At 41.3% G+C, this 27,563-nt stretch overlaps 1 protein-coding gene across 13 annotated transcripts in view; it reads left to right on the forward strand.

Moving 5' to 3' along the window:
* The window catches only part of NEO1 (neogenin 1), a 2,116,015-nt gene that overhangs the window by 1,475,066 nt on the left and 613,386 nt on the right, over window positions 1–27,563 (forward strand). For 10 of the 13 annotated variants that reach the window (XM_044077665.1, XM_044077664.1, XM_044077653.1 and 7 more), the window contains exon 8: window positions 11,963–12,182. In XM_044077665.1, the coding sequence (XP_043933600.1) occupies window positions 11,963–12,182 (220 nt within the window). The remainder of the gene's footprint in view (window positions 1–11,962; window positions 12,183–27,563) is intronic. The other 3 variants (XM_044077666.1, XM_044077658.1, XM_044077662.1) reach the window with 1 other exon arrangement.

The raw sequence follows: 27,563 nt of genomic DNA on the forward strand, positions 1-27,563 counted from the left end.
TACTGGGAGAGCTGTAGTTAAGCTGTTATGTGTGCAGCCATCTTGGGAAGTCCTCTAAAGTTTTTAATGTTAAGATGTGACTTGTAAAGAGTGCTGTAATTTTATGTAAAGCATGTTCAATCAATCAAAGGCTATTAGTTCAAATTACATTTGGCCAAAATCAGCATATAAGGACTTCAGTCTTCATTGAAGTTAAATCAGAATCTTTTATTTTGTACTTTACAGCTCCATGTTTGTTGCCTTTCACTCCACCTTCCTTTTAAAAATGTACATGTTTTCCCACATGCTGCTTTTGCATAGTTAGTAGAGGTGTGCATAGTTTTCAGTTTTTGCCCTTTTTATCTGTGATTGTGATTTTTAGATGAGGTATAAGACATGTATCAAGTACGTATGTAAAGATTCATATTGTGGCCGTAAGCTTTTTGACAGCTGCATCTTTGTATCTTTGCAAGTAATATATCTCTGAGGCTCTTAGACAAACAAAAAATCAATTTACTCAATTTTTCCCCTTAAGATTTCAAAGAAAATACATTTCTGAAAGTGGATGACATCAAAGGTCAGGGAGATAGCATTTTTACCAGTACAAGTAAACACATAAGGGAAAACATTTGCACCAATTAAAAAAAAAACAGGAAGGCCAAGCACTAAAATAAAGGAACAAAACAGCCAACTCTGAAATGAAGAGATTTTGGCCCTGACACTGCTGTAGAAGAATAGATATAGTTAGATTTTTTGATGCTGGAAGAGCCTTCTAGGGAGGAATGAGAGTAAGCAGTTGATGTCACCTAACCTTTCCTGAGGCAAAGAATGCTGGTAAAAGTGTTGGCTGCATTTGAGAGGAGGCCCACTGTTGCACCACATGCAGCCAGGGACTGTGGGGGAGTGCAGGACAGCAATGAATGTTCACTAACTGTGGCTGGAATGAAGAATCTGCAGAAGTGTGCACTCGCACTGGATCAAGGTTTTGTGCTTTCTTGCCAGTTTGGTGGGGTAGGAACATCCAAAAAAGAAAAAAAACAGCTTTCACCTCCCTTTCCCATTGTCATAGGGTACCAGGGGAGTTGGAGAGTAGGAGGAATGAATAGGTCAGCAAGGAGGTATGGGATTAATGATTTTGGGGGATAGAAAAGTTCTACAAATTTTTTAAAGAAAGTGATGATGCAACTGAGCAAGACAAGGTAAAAGGCAGACTTTGTGAAGCTTGATAAAAACGATAAGATAGGTAGAAAGGGTAAAGAAAATAAAGAGCTACTGAATAAGCAATGTTGCTATGTTCATAAAGGAATAGTAGAGCAGAGGTTTATAAAATCCAGTCAGTAGTAGTGCTGAAGCTATGAGAACTGATCCTTTTTATTTTGTGGAAGAAAGGAACATTCAAGATCTCAGAAACTAGAGATTTAACATTGAGGACCGTTTATGAAGGGTCCTGTGATTGAATTCTTCCTTTCCTCAGTTCTGAATTCTGCATCTCTTTCCAGTTACTTCAGCATTTCTTTTCGGCTGTACACCAGTGACCCATAATGTGCTGTGTAATATCTTATGCATATGAACACTAGTCCTCCATGCCCACCATTTGAACATTTTGGATCTCAGTCCTTGCTACCATTGTTAAAGGTTCCTGCACTGAAATATTTTTATTTTCAAAGTTTTTTGTAGTAGCTCAGTCATCTGAGCCCTACATTGGATGGCAAGAAGAAGCTAATTATGGGACTTGAAGTAAGATCCTTTTCTTGGCCGGAAGGGCAGACAGGAGTTGGTCCTTGAGAACTTTTAGAGGTAAATCTTTATCTTGTGTGGCTTTACGGTCCTTGCAGAGATGGGGCTCCACTTGTGCTCGTGCGGATTTGAATTTGTTCTATCCCCTGTGGTGGCAGGCGAAAAACCTAGGAGAGGTGCACCCATGGCTCCCATTCTGGAAATTGTATGCTGTGGTGCTGATACAATTCATTTACAGATTGATTTGCTATGGACTGAGACGTTAAACATTACCTTGAGTAGACGGTTGAAATGTACTTCTCGTGTGGCATCCGACTCGCACTTCCTGACCCAGCTGGGTTGATATGTCCAGCTGAAGATGATAAAGGATTCTAAGACCTCCCCCAATACCTGGCAACTAGAGCATTCTTTATGGCTCATGAGGCCTAATATTGTTGGCCATTGCTCTTCTCTCCTCCCCTGGTAACAGTCCAGCTAAGGAGCTGTTGTGCTCACTTGTTATCAAGCTAGTCTTTTAAGGATGCTATTTTGGAAGCACATCAACTCCATTTTTTGCTGCTGCCAGCTACAGGAAAGCTACTGTCTAATGTAGGCCCCCTCATTGATTATGGAGGAGGGAGGATTTCTGTTTTACATATGCTGCTTTTGTCCCCTGTGAAGTCTTTTGTTTGACAAAGTGTCTAGAGCTTCGGAACTGTGTTGCAAAAGGAAATTGCTCTTCCAAGTTTTTTTGGGCTCCTCCTCTCTAGATCTTGGTTGTTTAAGTTCTTGTCCTTCCTGCTTGAATCATCTCTGAATAAGCTCAAGGACTATAGAGTCTGGAATCATGTAAAAGTCTTCAAGTCCTTTCCTACAGTCACTCAGATTTTTTTTATATAGTCTTTTTTTTTCATTTGACTGCCTAGATGCTCTGGCAGAGATTTCAAGCTCTCATGTACTTGCACAGAACACTGTGGCTTAATTGTCTCATGTCATGGACTAGGTCAGCTAGAGTACTATGGACTCTGTTCAGGGAAGGAGCGCTCTTTGGCAAGGCACTCCTCAGATGGACCCTCTTTGCATTACCAACCAGTCATCAGCTCCCCCAGTTCTGCACCAGGAACCCTTCTTCCACAGCCTGGAGGACTGATGCATTCTCCTTCCAGTGGACAAAGAAGTTCCTCTGTGCCTTTCCTCCACTGCCTTCTCTTCCCAAATTCTTCTGAAGACACAAAAGAAAGAACCCAAACTCCTTTAACTGGCACCTTTTTGACCGAGGCAACATTGGATTCCCCTGCTATTTCATCTGACAAAGGGAAATTACAGGAGAATTCCTCTACAACCAGACCTTGATAACTCAGTAAAAAGGATTACTTTTTCCACCCAAATCTTCCCCCTGTCAACTTGACCATATGGATGACAGGATTTTAATTCCTCAAAGACACCACTTCTTTGAAGAGGTTGTTAAAGTGCTACAGGAAGTCAGGAGACCCACTACTAGAACATTTTACACAGCTAAACTGAAACGGTTTTCCTGTTTGGTACCGTAAACATAGGACCCATCACATATCCCTGCTGTACTGCAGTATCTTTGCGAACTATTTCAGTTGGGTTTGGCCTTCTCTTTATAAAAGTTCACCAGTCAGTCATCGATGCATGCTTCCCTCTTAACCCTCCATTTATGGTTCGAGTAGAAGTCAAGCTTTTCCCGGGAGTCCTGTATCTTAACTAACCAAGGAAACCCATCTCTCCCCCTTGGGATCTCAGTTTTGTGCTGGAAAGGCTTACATTGCCTCGCTTTTAACCAGCATCTTCTGCTTCTCTAAAATTCTCTACTTGGAAAAGTATCCTTCTATTGGCGGTCACCTCTGCTGAGTTACAAACTCTCACTGCTGTTCCCTTTTTCTTATTTTTCACAAGGACAGGATGATTCTCAGGGCTAATCCATCCTTCTTACCTAAGGCAGTGAATAAGCTGTGCCTCAATTAGGCTGTTAATCTACCCACTTTCTTTCGCAGAGGAGAAAGAATCTTACATTCTCTGAACATTCAGTGGCAACCCAGACTTCATCTAGACAAAACTAATCCTTCAGGAAGATTGACTTGCTGTTTGTATCCTTTATGAGCACTATGTTAAGCCAGCCTATCTCTAAACAAACTACTGCAACTTAGATCACTAAGGCTATCTCTTTCTGTTACTTGCAGTATGGTAAGCCTTTGCTTTCCTGCATGAAAGCTCATTCCACTAGAGCATTGGTTTCCTCAGGGTCGTTTCTTAAGGGAGTAGATACCAGGTCTGTCTTAGAAGCTGCCACTTGGTCCTCTGTACACACCTTTACCAAACGTGTACAAAATTGATGCTTCCTCCAGGTCTAGAGCAGCCTTGCTAAGTCAGTCTTTTTCAGACTGCTAGACAGCTGTTCTCAGCAGCCAACCACCTTTCCTACCTCCTCCAGCTCTGGGAATTACCCATATGTCAGGAATACTGCAACATATCAGTCAGGACATGGTAGAGTTGTGTATGAACTTTCCATAACAGTAGATGTCCTACTGATCACTGTTGCAGTATTCTGTCCTGGCCTTCATCCCCTCTTGTCTATCTTGCTTCAGCTTTCCCTTCCTTCTCCCCCGCTGCTTAAATCTCTGCTGTGCTGTGCTACATGGGAAAGGGGGAGTTTACTTAAACCTATTCAAACTACACCCTTCCTAGCTGACCAGTCTCCCTCTCACAGTAGTTTTCAGGTTGCTGTCTTGGAGATAGTCTGAAGATCCATTCTTGTACATCTGTCTGTATACCCCTACTCTTACGAGTTGAGGTCATGAGTTGGTACCGGGCATCAACTGTGAGAACCCATTTGTTAGGAATACTGCAACAGTGATCAGTAGAACATCTAATGTAAGTTCTTTTAATAGCTTTACTTTTTTTTTTTCGTGGATTGTTGAGGTTTGATGGTGTCCTTCAGTGGATATCTCCAAACTGATGAATTTCTTTGCTTAAAATTTAAACTCGAATGCATCTCGTCACATGCTAGTATATGTAATGACAGCAGGACTAGAACCTACAAAATGTTCATCATTATATTAGCAACCAATTGGCATATCCAGTAATGAATTGGAGGAGTGCCAAAAATTCTAGAATTCTCAGTGCAACCTCCAAAGGCTTAAATCCTAGAGCTTAAACAGACACAATTGCAAGCTAAAACCTGGGTAATGTACAGCAGTGTATCAGCAGTAATTTAACATGTCCTGTTCTTGAGTGTATGTTGAAAAACAGAACCAGCAGTCAAAAAATGACAGATCGAATCCTTCATAAACAATATGCACAAATGATCTGACAGTGAATCTATAAATTTCAAACATTTCAGAGTATTAAAAATCAGGGTAAATCTTAATGTTTTAGTTTAACGCATGTGGTGCTGGATTAGATGGCCAGAATGCTGCCATCTTTTGCTTTCCTCTTCTTGAAAAGTCATATAAGAAGTGAAATAAGCATGTGAATATATTGGCAGGTTGTTTAGAGAGAGAGGGAATAAGACCTTGGAACTTTCTGCTTGAGAAAGTTGTATTTAGCCAACAGCAGAGTAAAGCTTGGCCAGTGAAGGTAAGATGATGATGCAGGAAGTTTATTAGTTATTGATTAGTGCATTACGTGGGATAAGTCTTCCTTTGTTAGTGTTTTCATTGCCATAGCTTAAATCTGTGTATTTTGCTTATGGATGTTGGCATGACTGTGGTACATATTCCTCTTGACCCTGGCGCAAAAGCTTAAGTTGTGTTGCATCATTTTAATCTGTTGTAGTTTACTCATGCTAATATAGTGACATCACAGCTTGACTTTTCCCCTTAATGACCAGTATTGTAATGTTCTAGAACTGCACCAAGTAGTGTGGGTCAAAGATTGTAATCCCATGTTTGGGCTTTTTAGTAGGAGCCACAGCCATGGATACAAGACAGAAACCTTTGTTTGCAGATACTTTACTTTGCATCAAGTACAGCTGTTTAGGTTTAAAGTACAGTATAAGTATGAAGTAAAATGCAGCTAAATAAAATAAATTGAATGTGATAGAAGTGTGGATAGTTTATTAAAGACTACCAATTTAACGTGGCATTGTGAGTTTTTAAATGTAGAAACCATATGCTAGTTTCACAGCAGAAGTAGGAAGGTATGAAACTTGCATCGTTAAATATATTTCAGGCTGCTGTATGTAAAAGTAGATTCCAAGGATTGCATGTGGAATTTTTTGTGGAATTTTTTGATGTTCGTCGTGTTACACTGCTGCAGTCATTACACTTGGGTTATCCTGCTGTCAGGCGGTCCCGCAGTCAGCCAGAATTCCAAAGTCTTGGTCCGGCGTCGGTTGCTGTCACTTCTTTCCTGACGTCAGTGCGCCAGGGGTATATAAGATGCATCAGACGTCATTTTCTCCAGTCTTTCTTGTCGCGCGGTTCCCGAAGCAGAAGCAGTTCGCACGTGCCGGACGGCTGACTCCTGAGATTTTCGAAGTCGAATTTCAGATCCGAAGTCTTCAATAAAGCTAAGTACCCCATTGGGGAAACTTTTTTCTTGCCTCAGACTGATGTCAGAAAAAGTTAATAATTGTATTTCTTGTGGGAAGCAAATACCTCATAAGGACTTCCACTCTTACTGTATTCCATGCCTAGGGTCCTGATCACAACGTCACTAGTTGTCGGTTTTGTGCTAGATTTAACAAACGCACTATAAAAAGACGTTTTGATTTTGCTTTGCACTACTTTGCCGAAGGTTCAATTATACTATGCCGTCGGATCAACCGATGACCGCAATACCGAAAAAACACCAGGACAAGGATAAAGACAGGCATCCGAGGTCCAAAACCGACGACGAAACCTCTTCTAGGCCAGTCATCGGTTTGCCAGTTCTCAGTGAGGCGCTTTCGCAGCCCCTGACACCCGCTACCTCAGAGCCACAGGCCGCCTCCGACTCCCATGTGGAGACAACTAGGCCTCTGGAAACTCAAGGTATTGGGCCTACGGAAACTAATCCCTCAGATGGGTCCTGAGCCGCTGAGCAGGCATCGGCTTCTGAGGGTGTTTTCAGACCTTCACAACTTACCATTAAAACAACAACCAAGACAAAAGTACCATTAAAGACAAAGAAACAAGTACAGCATTCTCCTGGACAGTCCTCCATGCCTAAGAAACAGATGCTTAAAATGGCCGAAGACCTCATTACTCTAATCAGGGGTTCCCATCCCCTTCCTGAGAAAAGGCCTAGGCAGGATACAGACTATGATTCCTCTGATCAGGTTTCTATTTCCTCTGATTCCTCTTCAGACCAGGGTTACTCTATACCCCCCCTATGAGGGCTTGGATGCTGAAGAATCTATCCCTTCAGCCTCTCCTCCTGAGGATTATTCTTTTGGGGAAACTTTACATACCATGAGGGAGCATTTCCACTGGGAAAGTCAGGATTACTCAGAATCCAAGAAAAGGCTCAGGGATTTCCTTTTATTGCCTCAGCACAGGCCCCTGGCTATTCCGCCTGTAATAGATATTGTGGATGATGTGTTCTCTGAATCCAGCTTATCTCCTGATTCTTTGCCCCCTGCACTAGCCAAGCCAGATAGGTATTATAGAGTCCCTGACTCTCAAGTTTTTTAATAAAAACCCTTCTGCTGACCCAGAAACTATTTCCCAGGGTCCAAAAGGGGTTAAGGCTTCCATTGCAAAAAATCCAGTACCCTCTGACAGAGATTCCAGAGCTTTGGATAGATGGGAGAAGAAGGTATACACTTCTGCAACTTTAGCAGTAAGAGCTTTAAATTGTCAGTTTCACATGCTTAAGTACCAACAATATTTAATGGCTCAGTTAAAACAGAAAATGCTTGCTAGCTCAGAAACTCCTGATTGTAAAGAAATGCAAGATTTATTGCATGCAGTTGAACAGGTAGGAAAACATACTCTGCAATGTGGTTTTGATTCTTTAGAGGCCTCTTGTAGAGCCGCAGTTACAGGTTCTGTGATTCGAAGACATGTTTGGTTAAAAGAACAGAGTTTCCCTGATCATGTTAAGGCAAAATTATTGGATGCTCCTTTACAGCATGATACCTTGTTTGGTGTTAAGGCAGAAGAGGTGTTAAAGAAAATGGAGGATAAAGCTAAATCTATGCAAACAGTCAAGGATTTCTTACAAGTACAGCCACCTCGATTTAGTAGAAATTGGCCAACAAAGAATTGGTCCTTTCCAGTGTCGGACAGGCCACAGAGAGGCAGATACAGATGCCCAAGAGGCAGATCTCAACCCCAAGGCTCAAACAGACAATGACAGTGGGGCACCTCAACCCCAAAAGGGGGCGAGGACAAGTCTCAACCTTACAGGAAACGGTCACAATGACTTTCCCCTTCGTACACCAAGCACTTCCCTTTTGGAAGCCCCCTTAGGGGGGAAAACTAGCACTTTTATCTCAAAACTGGCAAACAATCACCCAAGAAAATGGGTTCTGAATATTGTGTCTCAAGGTTACAGGTTCCACTTTCATACTTTACCAAGGTTAAAAGGAATGCCAGACCTACCACAAAATCAATGGGCAGAGGCACAAAAACAAATTTCAGCCCTCATGGACATGAGAGCTATTCAAAAAGTACCACAACAGGAACAAGGACAAGGGTTTTACTCAAGACTCTTCCTGGTCCCCAGAAAGGACAAGGCCTGGAGGCCCATACTAGACCTTTCAATTCTAAATACTTACCTGGATATTCAGATATTCAAAATGTTGACATTACAACAGCTTCTACCTATGCTGGGCAAGAAAGCTTGGCTTATTACTCTGGACCTCAAAGAGGCATACCTGCATGTCCCTATCAGACAATGCACTACCAATTGTCTGCACTGCCCTTTGGCTTATCTACTGCACCCAGGGTCTTCACAAAGTGCCTGACACCAGTAATTGCATTTTGCAGACAAAAAGGAATTCAAATATATCCATATCTGGACAACTTCCTCATTCAAGCAGAGACAAAGGACATTCTTCTACAGCATCTGGCATTTGTAAAAAGGTTGCTAATTTCTCTAGGGTACACAGTAAATGAAAAGAAGTCAAAACTAGTGCCCTCACAACAGATTATATTCCTGGGTGCCAGCTTAAATACAACAGCCCAGATGGCTTACCTCACGTCAGGCAAACAAGTTCAACTAACTCAATATTTTCAATTACTGGCAAAAAAGTCCCATCTCCCTGCAAGAAAAATTCTGCAGGCCCTGGGATTCATGGCATCTTGCATACTACTAATACCATATGCCAGACTGCATATGAGGAAATTACAATGGTACCTAAAAAGTGGACTCAACACTCTCACAGTTTTGAAGCAGTAATACCAATGATTCCCTGCCTACAACAGGAGTTTCGATGGTGGGCACAGGCATGTCACCTAAACAAGGGTCAGCCTTTTACCCTACCCACAGCCAGGCAGACTCTAACAACAGATGCTTCGGATTACGCCTGGGGAGCACACACGGCAGGAAAATGCATTCAGGGCAAGTGGACCACAGATCAGATGCATCTTCACATCAGTCAAAAAGAGATGTTGGCTGTTCAAAATGCTTTCAAGGACCTTCTGCATCCAGGACAATTATTATTAAAGACAGACAACACCACAGTACTTAAACAAGCAAGGGGGCACTCATTCTTATCCCCTATGCAGGCAAGTCATGACCTTGTGGAACACAGTTCTAACGTATCAAGTTCACCTGCAAGCACAATTCCTGCCAGGAAAGAAAAATACTCCGGCAGATGATCTAAGCAGAAATATCATGGACCCTCACGAATGGAAATTGAATCCACAAATCTTCAGCATGGTAATGCAAAAATGGGGATGCCCAGACATAGATCTTTTTGCCTCCCCACTGAATTGCCAACTACAAAAATTCTGCACAAGGACTTATCACAAACAAGCATGGAAAGTGGATGCCCTTTTGTTCAGCTGGAAAAACCTAAATGTTTATTCCTTCCCGCCGCTGCCTCTCCTTTCAAAGGTACTCCTAAAAGCCAGACAAGAAAAAACACAGATAATCCTGATTGCTCCAGACTGGCCATGCCAGAACTGGGTACCCTATCTTACAGAACTTAGCTCAAGGCCCACCATGGATTTTGCCTCAAATTCCATACCTTCTGACTCAACAAAACAATCTGATCTTGCACGGTCAGCTCAAAACCCTAAACCTGGCTGCATGGCAGATACATTAGTCAAACAGGCAACACCTCTCTAATGGTGTTATGGATGTCATTTTGGAGGCCAGGAGGCCTAGCACCAGGAAAGCTTACTCAGAAAAATGGAAGAGATTCTGCGCCTGGAACCAGGCTCAAAGCCTTGACCCTCTTGTTCCAAAACATTCCTCAGATTTTACAATACTTAACTGAGATGCTGGACAGAGGCCTATCTTTCTTATCAATTAAGATCCACACCTCTGCCATTTCAGCACATTACAACACGGATCCTCCTTTATTCTCTCATCCCTTGTTAAAGCAGTACCTCAGAGGGGCTAAAAACATAAGACCGCCCCGGAGAGCACCAACACCAACTTGGGACCTCAATTTCATTTTGGAAAAACTAACTCTGACACCTTTTGAGCCAGCCGATCTAAAATTTTTATCATGGAAAACAGCTCTGCTCTTGGCAGTAACTTCAGCATGAAGAGTCTCAGAGCTACAGGCATTAATGGCAGTGGAACCTTTTATAATTTTTCATCAGTACAGGGTTTCTTTAAGGACAAACCCTACCTTTATGCCAAAGGTGGTATCTAGCGTGGCTCTTAACCAAACCATCCATTTGCCAACTTTTTATCCAAACCCCCAGAATAAAGGGGAGAAACTTCTGCATTCTTTGGACATGCACAGGCAGCTACGCTTCTACTTGGACAAAACAAAAGCTTTCAGGAAAACTGAGCAACTGTTTGTAGCATATGCTGCAGGATCACAGGGCAAGGCTATCTCAAAGCAGACTATATCCAAATAGATAGGACACTGTATTTGTTACTGCTACACACAGCATGGAAAATCAGTCCCAAATAACATTAGGCCACATTCCACCAGGGCAACAGCCACTTCAACAGCCTTTCTCAGAGGAGTACCTACCAAGGAAATTTTGGAGGCTGCAACTTGGAGTTCAGTGCACACCTTTATCAAGCATTACCACCTGCCTCTTTACTCTAAATCCAGAGCAGGATTTGCCACTGCAGTTCTGCAGGGCCTCATAGCCAATCCTAACTCTTTATAGACCAGCCACCCAACCTTGGCTTTGGGATTCTACCCAAGTGTTATGACTGCAGCAGTGTAACACGATGAACATAGTACAGTTTTGTACCTACCATAAATGTAGATGTTCGAGTGTTCACACTGCTGCAGTCCAGGTTACTCTCCCTCCATCCCCTCTGAACTAGCTGGACTTATCTATACCTTTCTATCCTATACAACCTTTATGGTGTATTTGCTTGTAACTGAAGGTATTGTTTTTATTTTATATGTATATTTTTTTATCAGCAATATGTATTGCCTACCTACTCGGGGGCACCTGACATCTGGGGCAAGAAAAACTGAAGAAAATTGCGTCAGATGCATCTTGTATACCCCTGGCGCACTGACGTCAGGGAAGAAGCAAAAGCAACTGATGCCGGACCAAGACTTTGGAACTCTGGCCGACTGCGGGACCACCTGATGGCAGGATAACCCAAGTGTAATGACTGCAGCAGTGTGAACACTCGAACATCTACATTTATGGTAGGTACAAAACTGTACTTTTTGTATAAATGATTTTGTATTTCTGAACTGTTGATATGATGTAGTGCTTTGCTTTTGCTGGTGTAGATGTTCTGCTTTACTTTATATCTGGCTGTATGAAAGCAATTGCAGCATAATCTGAGCCTTAGTGTGCTTGTCTTTGTCTTGAGTGTTTGACAAATTATATGTAGAAACACAAGAAGGTAAATTATGAAGGGCTGAGTCCCTTGCCTGTGCCATTTCCCTTCATCTCAGCTGTTAATCCCAGTGCACTCCTTTTGTGATTACTGATTAAGTTGTATTCTGATGTATGCCATGGTTATGCAGTACCTCCCTTTAATTTTCGTGACATTCTTTTTACCTGCATGTTTAATTGGCTTTTTGTGTTCATTCGTTTTGTTTTGTTTCCCATCGTGGTTTTCTTTATTTCGTTGTTTTGTGTTTTTTTTGTTTTGTTTCTTTATCTCTTGTGGTGTTTGCTCTTCCTAATTCCCCTGAATATTTGCACATGCCAAGATGTTGCCATCCCAACATTCCCTCCTACCTCACTGACCAGTGCCACTAATGACCATCTAGCGTCAGCAACTACGACCGGACCACTACCCTCTGCTCCTCGAGATGTTGTTGCTTCTATCGTGTCAACCCGCTTTGTGAAGCTGACATGGCGTCCTCCAGCAGAACCTCATGGAGACAACCTCACCTACTCTGTCTTCTATGCCAAGGTTGGAACAAACAGGTAAGCTGTTGTACTTCACTTTTCTGTCCACCTGCTTTAACAAATAAGTTCTGTTGCTGTTTCAACATGTGATTGTCATACAGGAAACAAGCATGTCTTGCCAGTTTAAAAATATTTGAGTTGCATATTTATGTGTAGCAGCATTGTAAGCTTCTTTATTGACATTGCTATCCATTTGTCACAAAAGACTGCTAGATTTCCTTTTAGCACTATCTGCTTTGTCTTAGTAACAGTAAGTCTCCTTTTATTTTGTATTTCGATAATTTTTTTTCTGTACATTTTTGGTTTAATGCCCCTGATGTGGATGGATGGAGGCTGGAGGAGCCTAAAGGCAAAGTCTTGCTCTTTTGTTATGCAATTTATGAACCGTCAAGCGGTATCCGTAATCTGTCAAGATTGTACCGAACTTGTGTTGAGCAAGTGTTGGCACAAAGAATTTTATTTTATTCTTTCTACTCTCATCACCATTCAGTGTGCTGCTGTTTAAGATCATGGACTACTGGTTTAAAGTCTCTCTTCCTGTGATGTCCATCAGTCTTCAAACACTGCTGTATCTTTTTCAACCTTCTGCTGAAGACTTTGGTTGTCCAGTGTTGGTAGTGTGTATACGTTTAGCCTTTTTATGTCTCATGGTTTGCCTGCCTTGTATTTATTGGTACACTGTGGGTATAGGCCACAGCATACTTACTGCCACATCAGCCATGCTGTGGTGGTGGTGTAGTAAAAAAGGAATAATGTAAGAGATTTTGTAAGCATCTTTACATTGAGAAACAATTTAAGAAATACATTGGGAAGTTCACAGGTATTTTGAGTATGCATGGGGTGTCACAGATCCAGCACCCTGTACTCTACCTTATCCATAGTTAACCATTTGCAATGCAGACTGCCAAGTATGAGACATGTTTTCTGATATAGTGATGACCTGAAGGTGAGTTATATACTTACTGGTGGGAGTAGAGTCTATTCCACTGCGATCTGGAATAGCTGTTTGGATCGATATCTGGTTGATTCAACTGTGTATTTTTCACTTGATATGGATATCTTTTCATACAGTGAAAGAACCCAGTCTCATTGTGATATTCCTTTTTCCATTTGTAATGTAGCCCTCCATTCATACCAGCTTAGTAACATGTGCTAAAGTAGTTCTCAAGTCTCACTCCCTGATACTGTGCGTGCTGTCATCCCATAGTGTCAGCATCAGTCAGGGATTTTCCTGCTGAGTTGGGAAGTAAGAGGTGTGTATGTGGGAGGACACGTTTGCTCCCCGAAACAGGCAGCCATTTGTGAGTCTGCAGACAGCCTAGGGGTAGGCCACTCCAAGGGCTAGTTTACTTGACCCATTCCATAAAACCTTTCCTCTCCACTGTGGGAATAGATGAGGCAATAGGACATCCTGGACAGAAATGAATAGGCCATAGGGCTGTCACCTAGCTTGGAGACGACTGGCTCCTGCCCCTTGGAATGAAATGCTTAGCAGGGTGCAGGTAACAGAGCCATTGGACAGGGCACCTCAAAGGTGAAGGGGGTAAAAAGACTAAAGAATCTGGTTGCTACATGTGTAAATGGTAGGACACAAATTTCATTCATTCCAACATAATATAAATTGATCAGTGCCTGCCTTCCCTTAAATTTCACTCCTCGTCAGAATTATTCTACATATGTTCCTAAAAATTCCATTTATTTCTTTGTAACGTCTCCTTTTCTTTTCTAAAGATCTTGCCTCCAATTCTTCTATCTTGTTTACAATATTAAGTACTTCAGCTGCAGTTGCATTTTAGTAGCCAGTAGCATTAAACTTAGGAAGTCATTACCATAGCTGGACAGTTCAGCTCCTGTGTTCCAGCTCAAAAGAATAATTTTCTTGGTTAGAACTATTTGCTCTTCCTACATTTCTAACAAAGTACTATGTAGTGAGTTTTTTAAATCTGCCAAGTTGTTATACTCCTAAAAAAAAAGTGTTCCCATTTCCTTCCCCCTCCCCCCACCTCCAACATTTCTCGTCTCCCTGAGGAAAAAATTCTCTAAAGTTTGCTTCTGGTACCAAAATACTTATGCAGATACTTCCAAGCAAAAAACGTAAACATTCTGGACTTTGTTGTATACTTGGGAGCTATACAGATGTCCTCCGTGCCTCTCAACCTGTTAGTGCAAAAAGTCTGGACAAAGCCAAATATAATGGAGGGACAAAGGCTCAAAAATAGAGATGGATTTTAAATATTGCTCATGTAAACTTCAAAAGTTGCTAGAATAGCAGGGTTCATGTTGGCATTTATTTTCTGAAGGATATGAAATCTGAAACTCAAATGTCTGTCATTATTTAGTGATTCAGTCCACACTGATTTGCTAGAAAACCACATTTTTATGAGGAACATACCAAAAATATGAGGCAAAAATCTGGACAACTGAGAGGTATGCTGTCCTCCCGTTGTTCCTTTGTAAATTGCCTTTGCATTATCTGTTCCCCAGCTTTGTATAACTCCTCTGATTGATTTATAGTTTCATGCAGTATTTTATACACCATAATTAATTATCCCTTTTTATTGTCAGGTTCTGGTGTAGACTAAAATAAAATTTCTACCAGAGCTGGTCTTTTACTTATCACTCCCCCATCCCTTTCTCTTCACTTTTACTGCTATAGTAACCCCGATCGTGGAAGCACTCTCTAACCTGTGCTCCAAGCTTTTCTTGGCCTCATCCCACTCTGTTAACTTTCCCTCTCTAGTTGTTTGCTGCCAGTGCCTTGGATCCTTTGCTAATTTTCTCCAGTAAATTCCAGTCCCATCTTGCAAATAAACCCATACTTAGTAATTTCTTGTGCTAAAATCTTTTTTCATGCCTGTGATGGATTAGTTTTAAGAATGCTGATATTTTATGAATATTATATTCTGCTTGGTGGTTATTATATGCCTTAAGGACCTGAACTTCCTCTTCATGTATCATTTTAATTTCTTTCCTCTTTGGTTTGTACTTTTCTTTGTGTTCTACATAGATACATATCTATCTATATCTATGTCTGTATATTCTATATCTATATATATATATATATATATATATATATATATATATATATATGTAGGAACCTATCAGTTCCATGAAAGAACACTTGCCGGATGACCAGATCAGTGAGACCACATCGCCGACAGAGCAGATCTCTGACAATGGTAAGTATAAGTAGTGCGGAAAGGGATGTATTCCCGTTTCAGCAATGTGGTACGATCTCGGAGTTGGTATATTTAAGTAGGGGGGATGTGGGGTGCATGGGGGCTTGCCCCCCTGCTTATATATATGTTTCTTTTTGTTTTTATTGCAGAAATGGGAATACATCCCATTCCGCGGTACTTCTATTTACCATTGTCGGAGCTGTGATCTGTTGGCGATATGGTCTCCTTGGTTTGGTCGTCGGGTAAGTGTTCTTTCGTGGATCTGATAGGGATCCATATATCTATATGGGTCTTAACCATGTAGCTGTATAGTTTCCCTTCAAATGAGGTAATCCTAAACCCGTTTTTTGGAAATGAAAGCGCTTAACCTATGCTCTATGTTTTTCGTTCATTAAATCTTGTGGAAATATATCTTTGGACTGAAGAGTCTGATTTGTTGAACTGGCACTTTGGTGACGTTTTTGGGACAGCCTTCATTGAGTCTGTTACGGGAATACTTTTTTCATTTTTCAGTAATCCTAAACCACCTTGTTTTACGGGGAGAATCAACTTATCCCACACAACTCTTGCCTTCTTCCACTCCAATATAAATTCTTTGAACTGTTTATTATTGTCCATAACTTCTCTTATGATGGATGAAAGTATGCCTTACCTCTGTATGAAACTAAAGGGATTATAACATTTTCACTGTTTCTTACTATTCTTATACATAATCTAGAGCTTATAGTTTCTCAATTTTTGTGTTATGATTTTAGTCTCTTCCCACATATCCTTAGCTGCCGTAACAGAATACTTTTAAGTCCATACACCTAAAAAATTTTTATGTCCCCATAAATATATGGATATTGATAAACCAATTCATGTGTGGGCACAGCTTACCACTGTAGCCTATATTTTATCTTCAGTAATTTTATATCCTGAAAAGGTTTGAAACTTTCCCAAAATGTTGAACCCAAAAATGTCCTCCTCCTGGATTTTTGAAGTACAAAATATCTCCAAATCAAGCTAACTTTTCTTTATTTGCCATACAATTTATGTCTTGAATCAGAGAGCCCCTTATTTTGCTTGCCACTTTCCCTAAATATAAAGCAAATAACAGGGAAAGGGGACACCCCAGCCTGGTTCCTGTATTCAGATGCACCTTGTTGGAAAGGAAACCTTTCACTTTAATTCTTGCCTCCAACCTTTCATATATCCTCCCAGTTAACCATATCATTCTGTCAGGGAATGCAGATATCACCATTGCCCTACACATAAAATAACAGCTGAGTCTTGGATGTTTTCTCAGCATTAGGACTCATCAACAATTGTGGCATTTTCTTAGTCTGCTTCCCCCTGTATCATCATTGTTCTATTAATGCTGTGAAATACTTGCCTCCCCTCACAAAACTACATTGATTAATGTCTGTTAGTTTTGCAAACATGTTTCCCATTCTTTTAGCTAGTATAGACATAAACACTAGCATGGTTTAAAATTGAAGTAGGACTATATGAAGCTGTATCTGAAATGTCTTTACCCCCTGAGTAATACAGCCATCTTCCAAGATGCTGGTCCCCCACCCCTTTTTTTTAAATATTGCTAAACAAAACCTTGCAGGTCTTTATCATGTTCTTCCCTACTAACGTCTGCAGGAGTGTTGTCTGTTCCTGGAGACTTCCCTGTCGATTGATTAAATATTTCCATTTTTATCTTGTCTGTTCCCATCTTAGCTCCTCATTGTTGAACCGAATCTTTCTGTAACCTTGGCATAAGTAAGTCCTCTATAAGTAGTTCAGCTTGTGCCTTTTCTCGGTTTCCCATTCCTCTGCTTTATACAAATTTTCATTAAATTTCAGAAATATCTCCAAATCCTACATAGGATCTCTGGTAACTTTTCCAGTTTTAGGCTCCCTTTGTTTGGGCACAACCCTTTCAACTTTCTGTTGCCTAAGTTGTGCTAAAAATGTTTGTGCTCTGGAGTGTATTATGGTCAGCTTTGGCACACACTTTAGTATTGAGTGTGATCTCTGTGATTGAGCTACAGGCCTTGGCATCAGCATCTTCGATGCTCTCAACTTCCTGATGGTACCCTTGGGACAACTTTGCTGGTGTCGATGGGCTTGTTGTTACTGGTGTTGAGGTCTGTACAGGTGCCTCCTGTGATGAATCCAACATTTGAGGGAATGAGTACTAGACTGGTGTTGATGGCATCGGCGAAAAAACTTTCATTGGCTCTGGAGTCATTGCAGTTGATGAAGCCATTGAGTGTGTTCCCTCAGAACCTGCGCAGACCTTTAATCAACCCACAGACAGTACTTTTGAGTCTTTAGCATTCCCTCTTCTCATATTAGTACAGAGTCCCAAAGTCCTTTGCATTTTCTCAGCCACCTGTGATCATAACCGTTTCCCGTCATCTTTTGCGGTGGAAGAGAAAGAACATGGAGTCATCTGTAGAGTGACCCCCTTTAGATGTGATGAAGGGGCGAAGTTTCCCCTCCATTCCAGTCTGCCCAGGATGACTTCAAGTGTGGGAGATTTTAGAACTAATGATACAGAGAGGAGAATGGTCCAGTCCTCTAAGCCATCTTCCTGAGTGGTCCTGTCTGTCAAAAGAATGGTAAAATCGGCTCCATGCAGTACACAGTGCAACCCTGATGTTGTGGCTTCTCTTCCATGGAATCCAGACAGTCTCCTAGCATCATATGGGTAGGAATTGTTTGTGAAAGACTCAAAAGCCTGACTTTGTTGTGGCAGCTGCCGTAAAGAAGGTCTTCCACTCCCCAGAACTCAGCTCTCCATCTTCTTGTTAAGAAGTACAGGGTTTTGGTCAAGTTGGACAAGCAGGTTTACATGGCCTGCTGTTTTTTTGTAAAGGTTGTATTGTACATGTGCACATGATAAAGGTCAGAGAGAACTGTCATACAAAATGCAGTAGTGTGTGTAACATAAGGCAGACAGTTTAAGCAAAACTGTTTGCAGCTGCAACCATATCTTCTGTTTTAAACCCTAACATGATCTTTGCTTATAACTCTGCTGAAAGTTTGGCCAGATTTGCAAGTGCCAGCATGGCTTTACATCTTCATATCTAAGTGATCTCACTAAAGATACCAAGGCAACCTTCTTAAATTTTCACTTTGATCATTCTTTGTATGTGGACCAGGTGTGCTTATTCACTGGAGAATATGTATGATGAAGGAAAAAGTTAGCTAATGCTGTTTTCAAATTTCCGAGTCCAACATTTCCCTTTTCAGTGATGCAGTGAAGTCCATGCCAGCTTTGCTTAGATGTGGCAAGCAAAATCAGAGAGCTGGGAGGATTCATTGATTTTTATGTCTGCTTCCCGAATGGTTGCCCAGCCAGAGGTAGAGGCAGTTAGCAGGGGAGCCGTCCTTCTTTTTGGGGTGGGGGGGAGGCAGTCTAACACCTTAGACCTTGTCTGACTATCTTACTCTATTGACATTCAAAAGCGGTCGGTCCCTGTGCCTTTCTTACATGGCTGGTCATTACTTAAGACAAGTGGACAACTGTAATAATTTCCAAGGGATTTCCATTCCATTCCATGTACTTTCATAGAGGCATTCTCTGCCCTTGACTGAAGTCGCACCATGTCAGAAACCTGCAGCGAGAAGTGAAAAATTTAACCTTCTAGAAAAATGAGCCTTTCAGGAAATTTCCATCAGACTGGAAGGGGTGAGCAGCCTAAACCATTTTTGTGTAAATAGTCATTCATATTTTATTTATTTTTTAACATTTGTTAACCGGGAGTGTCTGAGCCGAAAAGGCCCTTTTTCAGCAGAGACCGGGGGAGAAAAGCTCCACAAAAGAAAAATTACAGACACATTAAGCTATTTAGACATGATCAGTATCCACACACATTACAAGAGCCATGTTTTTACAGTGGTATGCAGTACATAAGCAGTTACAGTGGAGAGAACAAACAAAAAATATTAATTTTAAAAATAAAGATAATAGATTTGTGGTGTACAGCTGAAATTTGGAACATAGGTAGACTACATGCATAGTACACAGGTACAGTACATACACTGCAGATTAGCCAGTGTTTGTGAGTAAGATTGAAAACTATTATCAAGTGCTCTAGATTTAGTATGTATGTTATCCACTTTCACTAGCCTGGGGAGCAGTCATGGCACTGCCAACTTTGCTTGAGATGTTGCCTGAAGAGGTCTTTAAAGGAGGCTTTGGATGATGTGTTTTGAATGCTAGTAGGGACAGAGTTCCATTTTTTAGCCACTGAACTATTATATAGTGCATCTCCAAAGCTATTGTAGCTGTTGGTGATTTCTAGTAGTAGTTTGCTTGATGATCTAAGAGGCCTTTTGGCTGAGTGATGTTGTACTAGGTTTTTGAGGGCAGGACACTTATTGGGGAGGTAATAGATAGAATGACAGAGGCAGAGCTGATTGTAGATTAGGAGGTTGGGCAGTTCAAGCCAGTGGAGCTGTCTCAAAGCAGTACAGTGATGAGTTCTATATGAGCAATTTGCAGCAAAGCGGGCAATTCTGTTATAGCAGGCTTCCATTTTGCTTAGTTCAGTTTTATTGAGATTAGTCAGAATGGGAGATGCATAGAGTAGGGTGGATAGAAGTTGGGAGCGAGCAATGGCTGATCTTGTGTTGTTGATAAGAAATGGTTTGATACGTTAGAGTGACCCCAGTTTGGCATGTACTTTTTTAATAGTTAAGTTGAGATGACTATCAAATTTTAGGTGGGAGTCTATGGTTATTCCCAATAGCTTAGCCTGTGCCACTGCAGCAATTGGAGTAGCATTTGTGGAGTAGATAGTGAATTGACTGTTAGTGTTTTTGTTAGAACTGGTTATAATCATAAGCGGAGTTTTCTTTGGACTGAGGATAAGTTGGGCTTTGGTAAGGTAGTTTTCAACGTCAGAGAATGCTAGTTGAGTTGTTTGCAGGAGGGTGGGAATGTTTTGTGCAGCACAGATTAAGGTAGTGTCATCTGCTTACTGAATTATAGATGCATGCTATGTGGAGGTATGGAGGTCATTTGTGAAGACTGTGAATAGTAGTGGTCCTAGGATAGAACCCTGTGGGACTCCTATAGTTATGGGCAGCTGAGGGAGAGATAATTTCTCATTTCACAACTTGGTACCTGTCAGTTAAGTAGCTTTGGAACCAGGTAAGAGTGGAATTTGATAGATGATACTGGATTAGTTTGTTTAGCAGGATTTGGTGCGAGACTGTGTCAAATGCTTTTGACATATCCAGAAAAAGAGTTGACACTTGTAGGCCTTCATTTTTGAGATGGTTTACTGTGTTTGTGAAGCAGAAGAGGGCTGTAGTGGTACTATGGGCAGGTCTGAAACCATGCTGAGTAGGTGACAGGATGTTGCTGTCTAGGAGATAGTTTAGCATCTGGATATGGATGCATTTTTCTAGGACTTTGGCCGGAGGGGGGGGGGGGAGGAGTGTAAAGCAATGGGTCTGTAGTTAAGTTCAGTGGAGGTCCCACCTTTATGTGTGGGTGTAACATAGGATGTTTTCCAGAGTTTGGGCACATAGTTTTCAACAATTGATCTGTTTATGAGAGTGGAGACTGGAATATCAATAGCATCTGCTGTGAGTTTCAAGAAATAGCTGGGGAGTAGGTCAGCTGCTGTTGATGAGGTTTTTTAGTTTGGAGAGCATGCTTTTGATTGAAGTGGTGGAAACTGTTTTGAGGGTAAAGCTTGTATTAGTGTTATTTGTGTTGGGGGGGGGGGATAGTGAGGAAGGAACTGTCCTGTGATACTAAGGATAGAATTGAGTTCACAAAGTGGGAGTTGAATTGTGTTTCAATGAGATTAGTTCAGGGGTGGTTGGTTTGGGGGTAGCCTTTTGGATGGATTTTAGAAGCTGGTTTACATTTTTCCAAAATTTTTGCGGGTCGTGTTGGTATTTAGTTTATAATGTTGTGTAGTAGGATTTTTTGTCAAGCCTAATGCATTTTTTTGCACGGTTGCGAAGTTCGTGGTACTTAGTTAGGCTTTGTGTTTCTTTATTTTTTTAATAGTAAAGCCAGGCAGTGTCTCTGGACTTGAGGATTTGTTTGGTTTCTTTACTGAGCCAGGGGTTTGTAGAGGTTCTAACCTTGATTTTGTGCAGTGGAGCAACAGTGTCTAGGTGTTATAGAAATATTTTGTTGAAATATGCTATAGCCTGGTCAAGTGGGAGAGTTTTTAGGGGGGGGTCCAGTCACAGTTGCAGAGTAAAGTGTTGAGGATCTCAGGAGATAATTTTTTTGTGTTTTTAGTGGATATATAGTTAGTGGTTTTGCATATGCTTGTCCTATTACGTATAAAGTGTATTATGTTGTGGTCACTTAAGGTGTCTGGGAGACTGCCTGTGTGAGGGTACAATGTGGGGTTGTTAGTTAGGACCCAGTCAAGGATGGAGTCCCTTTTAGGTTTTTTATCGCATCTAGTTGGAATTTGGTCTAGCTGCTGGTAGCCATGGAGATTTATTAGATTACTTGGTGGTTCTATGTACAGGTGAACCAATCTAGGTTGAAGTCCCCCAGAATAAGGGTTTCTTGTGAGTATGTGGAAGAACACCAGGATAAGAAGTCTTCAAGGCTAGCAGGTGTATTACCAGGTGGAATATAGATCACAATTGTGGTAATGACTTTTTTAGGGTGAAGTTGAAGTTGTGAGATAAGTATGTCCCAATTATTGGGGGAGGGGTAGGAGTTTGGTAATTGACGGACAGTTAAGTTGGACTTGTACAGTAAGGCAGTTCCACCCCCTTTACGAAGTGGACTGTCTTGTCTAATGATATTGTAGTCGGAAGGGAGAATTTCTGAGTTAGCTATGTTTTTATTTAGCCAGGTTTCTGTTAAAGCAACTATGTCTGGGGAGTAGTGTGCTATTGTGGCCTGGAGTTCAGGTATTTTATTTTTGATACTTCTAGTATTAATATTTAGCATTAAAAGATGGTGCAGTCCATCCTTCCATAGCATAGTCATTCATATAGTCATGGTGCAGTCCATCCTTCCATAGCAGCCAGGAGGAGACTGAGCTCTTCAGCATTTCAGCATGTATTTCCAAAGAAGAAGTTGTTTCTGGCTCTGGTTAACCTGTCATTCCCTGTTCAGGGCTCTTCATTTTTATCTCACTTTATCTCCCATGGTTTGCAGCAAATGTATGTCTATTGTTACAGATAACCATGGTTGCAAGACATGAAGGTATTTCTCTACATGGATCACTAGTTCTCTTCTACTCCTACCGTGAGCATGCTGGCAGCTGCTGCTAGCAATTTGTTTAGTCCTTAGGAAAAACAGTAAACACTTTACAATTTAATTTGGATCCATCTAAGCTGCAGTCTGTATACACTTCAGTATAAGGTCCATTTACCCAAGGACAGGATCCTTCCTTTTCAGTCACTTATTTGACAGATTATTTGCAGAACTTCGCAGCCCTTCTTTGCCTCGGCTCTAGGATTGATGCCAGCAATCATTCCTATGGTAACCTTTGCAAAGTTTTATATAAGAATACTTCAGTACCATTCAACTTGGAGGTGGGTTTACATCCAGGAGCAGCTCTGAGCCCTTTCTTATTTGCAGTGGTGATGGACAGGTTGACAGACGAGATCAGGCAGGAGTCCTCGTGGACTGTGATGTTTGCAGATGACATTGTGATTTGTAGTGAGAGTAGGTTACAGGTTGAGGAGACCCTGGAGAGGTGGAGATGAACTCTAGAGTGGAGAGGAATGAAGGTCAGCAGGACTGAGACAGAATATGTGTGTGTGAATGAGAGGGAGGATAGAGGAATGGGGAGGATGCAGGGAGTAGAGGTGGTGAGGGTGGATGAGTTTAACTACTTGGGATCAACAGTTCACAGTAATGGTGAAGGAAGAGAGGTAAAGAAGAGAGTTGGAGGCAGGGTGGAGTGGGTGGGGAAGAGTGTCAGGAGTGATTTGTGACAGACTGGTATCAGTAAGAGTGAAAGGGAAGGTCTACAGGATGGTAGTGAGAACAGCTATGTTATATGGGTTGGAGAGACGGTGGCACTGACAAAAAGACAGGCGTCAGAGCTGGAGGTGGCAGAGTTAAAGATGTTAAGACTAGCATTGGGCGTGATGAGGATGGACAAGATTAGAAATGAGTATATTAGAGGGTCAGCTCAGGTTGGACTGTTTGGAGACAAAGCCAGAGAAGAGATATTGCATTGGTTTGGACATGTGCTGAGCAGGGATGCTCGGTATATTGGTAGAAGGATGCTAAGGATGGAGATGCCAGGGAAGAGGAAAAGAGAAAGGCCTAAGATAAGGTTTATGGATGTGGTGAGAGAAGACATGCAGGTGGTTGGTGTGACAGAGCAAAATGCAGAGAACAGGAAGAAATGGAAACAGATGATCTGCTGTGGCAACCCCTAATGGGAGCAGCTGAAAGAAAAAGAAGGCAACTCCAGTAGACAATAACAGTTCAGTGGTCTCAAGTTTCAGATCCCATGACTCTTATCAGTTTCCAGTGCTTGCAGCAAAGCTTTATCTCAGAGGGTGATTGCAGACTGAACCTTCCCAACCATTGACGCTTTAGTGGCCCACACACTAGGGTGGAAGGGAAATGTCAAGGGCAGACTGTTTATGGTATATTGTCACAGAGGCCAGCTTGCACATAAATATGTGGGCACTGGGGAGTCAGTCACACACTTCAAACCTTTCAGATCATCCTGTTTCATGGTGTAATAGCCATCCACATCAAAAACATTGCAGTAGTTTAGTATGTCAGCAAGTACGGAAGAAGCCTTACCTTGATCATTTTGCCTACTTGACCTTATTTATTTTATTTATTTATTTATTTTACATTTGTTAACCGGGTTAGTCTGGCTGAGCTTTTGGCTCATTTTCCGCAGAGACCCAGAGAGAAAAGCTCCTCAGGACTAGAAAACAATTTATTAAATTTTAGTAACATAGCAGTAACAATCAGCTACAGGATCTTACAAGCAGAGACCTGGAGAGAAAAAAGCTCCTCAGGCAATTCAATTATACAGGGTATTAACAATTGGCAGACAAGTATGCGAGTTGTTACAAACAAGGTTTTAAACAATTAGCAGAAGAAAATGTGACTAGTTACAATATTATTTAAGCTGCTTAGAGCAAAATGAGTTAATAGTTAGGCAGATGCTTATTTAAAGTGGGTAGGATCTAGTTGTATAGGAGTTTGAAAACAAGAAAGGAAAGTAAGAATGGCTAATAGGAGATGTAGGGGAGACAGATTATAGGCGACAGACTAGACAGGCAGGTTGTTTTGAGACTGTAAGAGTGGTTGGAGATAGAGGAAGGGAAGAGGTAGAAGAGGCAAGAGAATAGTGTTAGAGATACATTAAGAGTGAGGTGGTGAAATAGGAGAAAGGATGGTGGTTTCAGGGTGGTTGGCTGCAGTGGTAAGACCATTTTGTTTTTAGGTATTTCCTTGTGGCTAATTTGAAACTTTTGCTATGCTGGAGGGATTTTATTTCCAAGGGGAGTTGGTTCCAGGATGTAGCTGGGTTATAGTTATAGAGAAGGCAGCCTATTTTGGTTTTGTGTTTGTAAATGTCTAATAATTCTTGATTTGAGCTGTGAAGCATCGTAGCAGGGGAATATTTGGATACGATAGAGGAGAGGCTGGGGCAGAAGGAGGGTAGATAGAGAATCGAGTGGATGACTTGTAGTTGGTATAGTTGGAGCAGCTGAGGGAATTCTAGCCAGTTTAGTTGCTGCTAAGCAGTGGTGTGACTTTTGTAGGTTTGGTTAGCTGCAAATCTGGCGATCTTATAGGTAGTTTCAAGCTTGGAAATAAGTGTAGAATTTAGGTTTGTGAATATATGGCAGCTGTACAGGAGTGTTGAGAGTAATAAAGCCTGGGAGAGAGTTATTTGGGCAGTGTTAATTATTTCTTGCTACGGAAAAGGTGCCCAAGTTTGAGTTCTTTTTACGAGTTAGTAATATGGAGATCAAACTTAAGCTGGTCATCTATTGTAACACCTAGCAATTTAGTACTAAATTCATCTGAGATGATAGTGTTGTTGCAGGATAAGATGGTAAATGTACTTTTGAGTGTGGTGATATTTTTAGGGAGGAAGAGTAGGAACTTAAGTTTTTTTTTTTTTTTTTTTGGATTAAGTATTAGTTTATCAGTAAGCCCAAGTCTCAGTGGTGTGGAAGGATGCCTGGGTAGTTGAGTGGAGGTCAGTTGGGTTGTCAGCAGTGTTTAACAGTTGAGTCATCAGCATATTGCCAAGAGATGACTGAGGATAAGATGATTAGAGCAACTTGGTGAAAATATTAGAGTAGTGGTCCAAGTATGGACCCTTGGAGGACTCCCATTTGTAGAGTGAGAGGGGAGGATAGTGCAGAGAGCCATTTTAACTGATTGCTGGCAGCTAGAGAGATAGCTGGAGAACCAGGAGGTAGTAGGGGGAGAGAAATGTAAGTTAATGAGTTTATCTAGAAGGAGTGGATGAGAGATGGTGTCAAAGGCTTTAGAAAGGTCAAGGAATAGGCATGAGACAAGTTTATTGTTATCACGAGCTAGGGAGACTATGTTGATTAATGATATGAGTGCAGTAGTTGTACTATGCTTAGGACGGAAACCATGCTATGTAGGTGTGAGAAGGTTTTCCTGGTGAAAGTAATGCATTACCTCCTTGTGAATGCATTTCTCTAGGATTTCTGAGAGTGGAGAGAGTATGGCAATTGGTCTGAAGTTGGATATGTCTGAGGAGTTGCCCAGTTTTTGAATGGGTAGAGTAAAAAAATTCTTCCATACAGTGGGGACATAGGATTCAGAAATGGATCGGTTGATTAAGATGGATACAGGGATAGGCAAGAGGTTCAGAGGCAATCTGCAGGAAGTAAGAGGGTAGCTTGTCAACAGATGGGGAGCAAGGTTTAAGTTTAGAGAGTAATGACTTTACATAGTTGATACTGCTTTTAGAGAGAAGGAGTTAGGAGGGTTTGGAAGAGGTATAGAGTTTGTGGGGGTGCTAGTGTTGTTTCTGGGGGAAGAGAATTTATTATGGAGGTTATTGAGTTTATAAAATGATTGTTAAATTTGTTGGCTATATCTTCAGGTGTTGCATTGGGACATGGGTTACGAGAGGAAGGGTTTCCTGGATGCAGAGTCTGTTTAATAGAGCTCCAGAATTTATTTGGGTTTAATTTAAGAGTAGCGGGAGGATTGGCATAGAAGTTTATTTTGTCATAATGGATTATTTTTTTTTACTTTATTTCTGAGTTCTTTATATTTCTGAAGAAGAGAAGGGGTCCTAGTTTTAGTCCACATTTTCCAAATCCTATCTCTGTCTTTCATGAGGGTTCTGGTAGATTTAGTGAGCCAGGGAGCATTGTTAGATTTGATTCTAATTGTGCGAAGAGGAGCAAGGGAGTTAAGAATGTTTAGGAATGTAGTGTTGAATGAGTGGACAGCTTCATCTAAAGGAAGAGTGGTGAGGTAAGACCAATTAATTTTGGAGAGTTGGTGAATAAAGGAGTTAGGACAGAAATGAGAAAGTGAGCGGGTGGTAATTTGTTAGGTTTGATGAGGTGGGGAGTATGTCTGATAACTGTTATAGGGCAGTGGTCGCTGAGGGCATTTGGAAGGGTTCGGGAGTTATGATAAATTTGAGGGTGGGAGACCAATATGCAGTCAAGAAGAGAGCTAGGTAGGTGAGATTTATTAATGTAGGTTGGGGATGTGAGTAACTGTTCAAACCCATGTAGGTTTATACAGGAAGTAGTGTTGGGAGCTTGTATTGTAAGCCAATCGATATTTACATCTCCCAATATAATTATTTAATTGTGGATGATATGTGAGAGGTGAGATAGGATGTTCTCAAGTATGTTAATATTATCTGCAGGGGAGAATATAGATTGCTGCGACAGTTATGGTGTTGAAACTGTTAAGTTTGAAGTTGGTCAGTAGGAGTTCAGCTGGTGAGAAGGAGGGTAAGTCTAGTGTGAGACTGATTTTGGAGAGACAATTGGAGTAGAGTATGGAGACTCCTCCTCCTTTTCTTTTAGGTCGATCTAATATAAGGATATTATAGCCAGGAGGGATGATTGTCCAGATAGTGTGGTTTTAACCATGTTTCAGTTAGGGTAACTATGTCAGGCGTATAGTTAGCTATGCAAGCATGGAGTTCTTATGCCAAGCACAACAAATTATTTTCTGCATTCTCCCTCTGGAAGAATATCCCAGGCATGCTGTCAACCAGAAATGGCCCCCAGGACTCCAGTACAC

This window comes from Protopterus annectens, chromosome 7.part0, assembly GCF_019279795.1.
Source record: "Protopterus annectens isolate FY-2018-M chromosome 7.part0, PAN1.0, whole genome shotgun sequence".
In the NCBI taxonomy this organism is placed as follows: Eukaryota; Metazoa; Chordata; order Ceratodontiformes; family Protopteridae; genus Protopterus; species Protopterus annectens.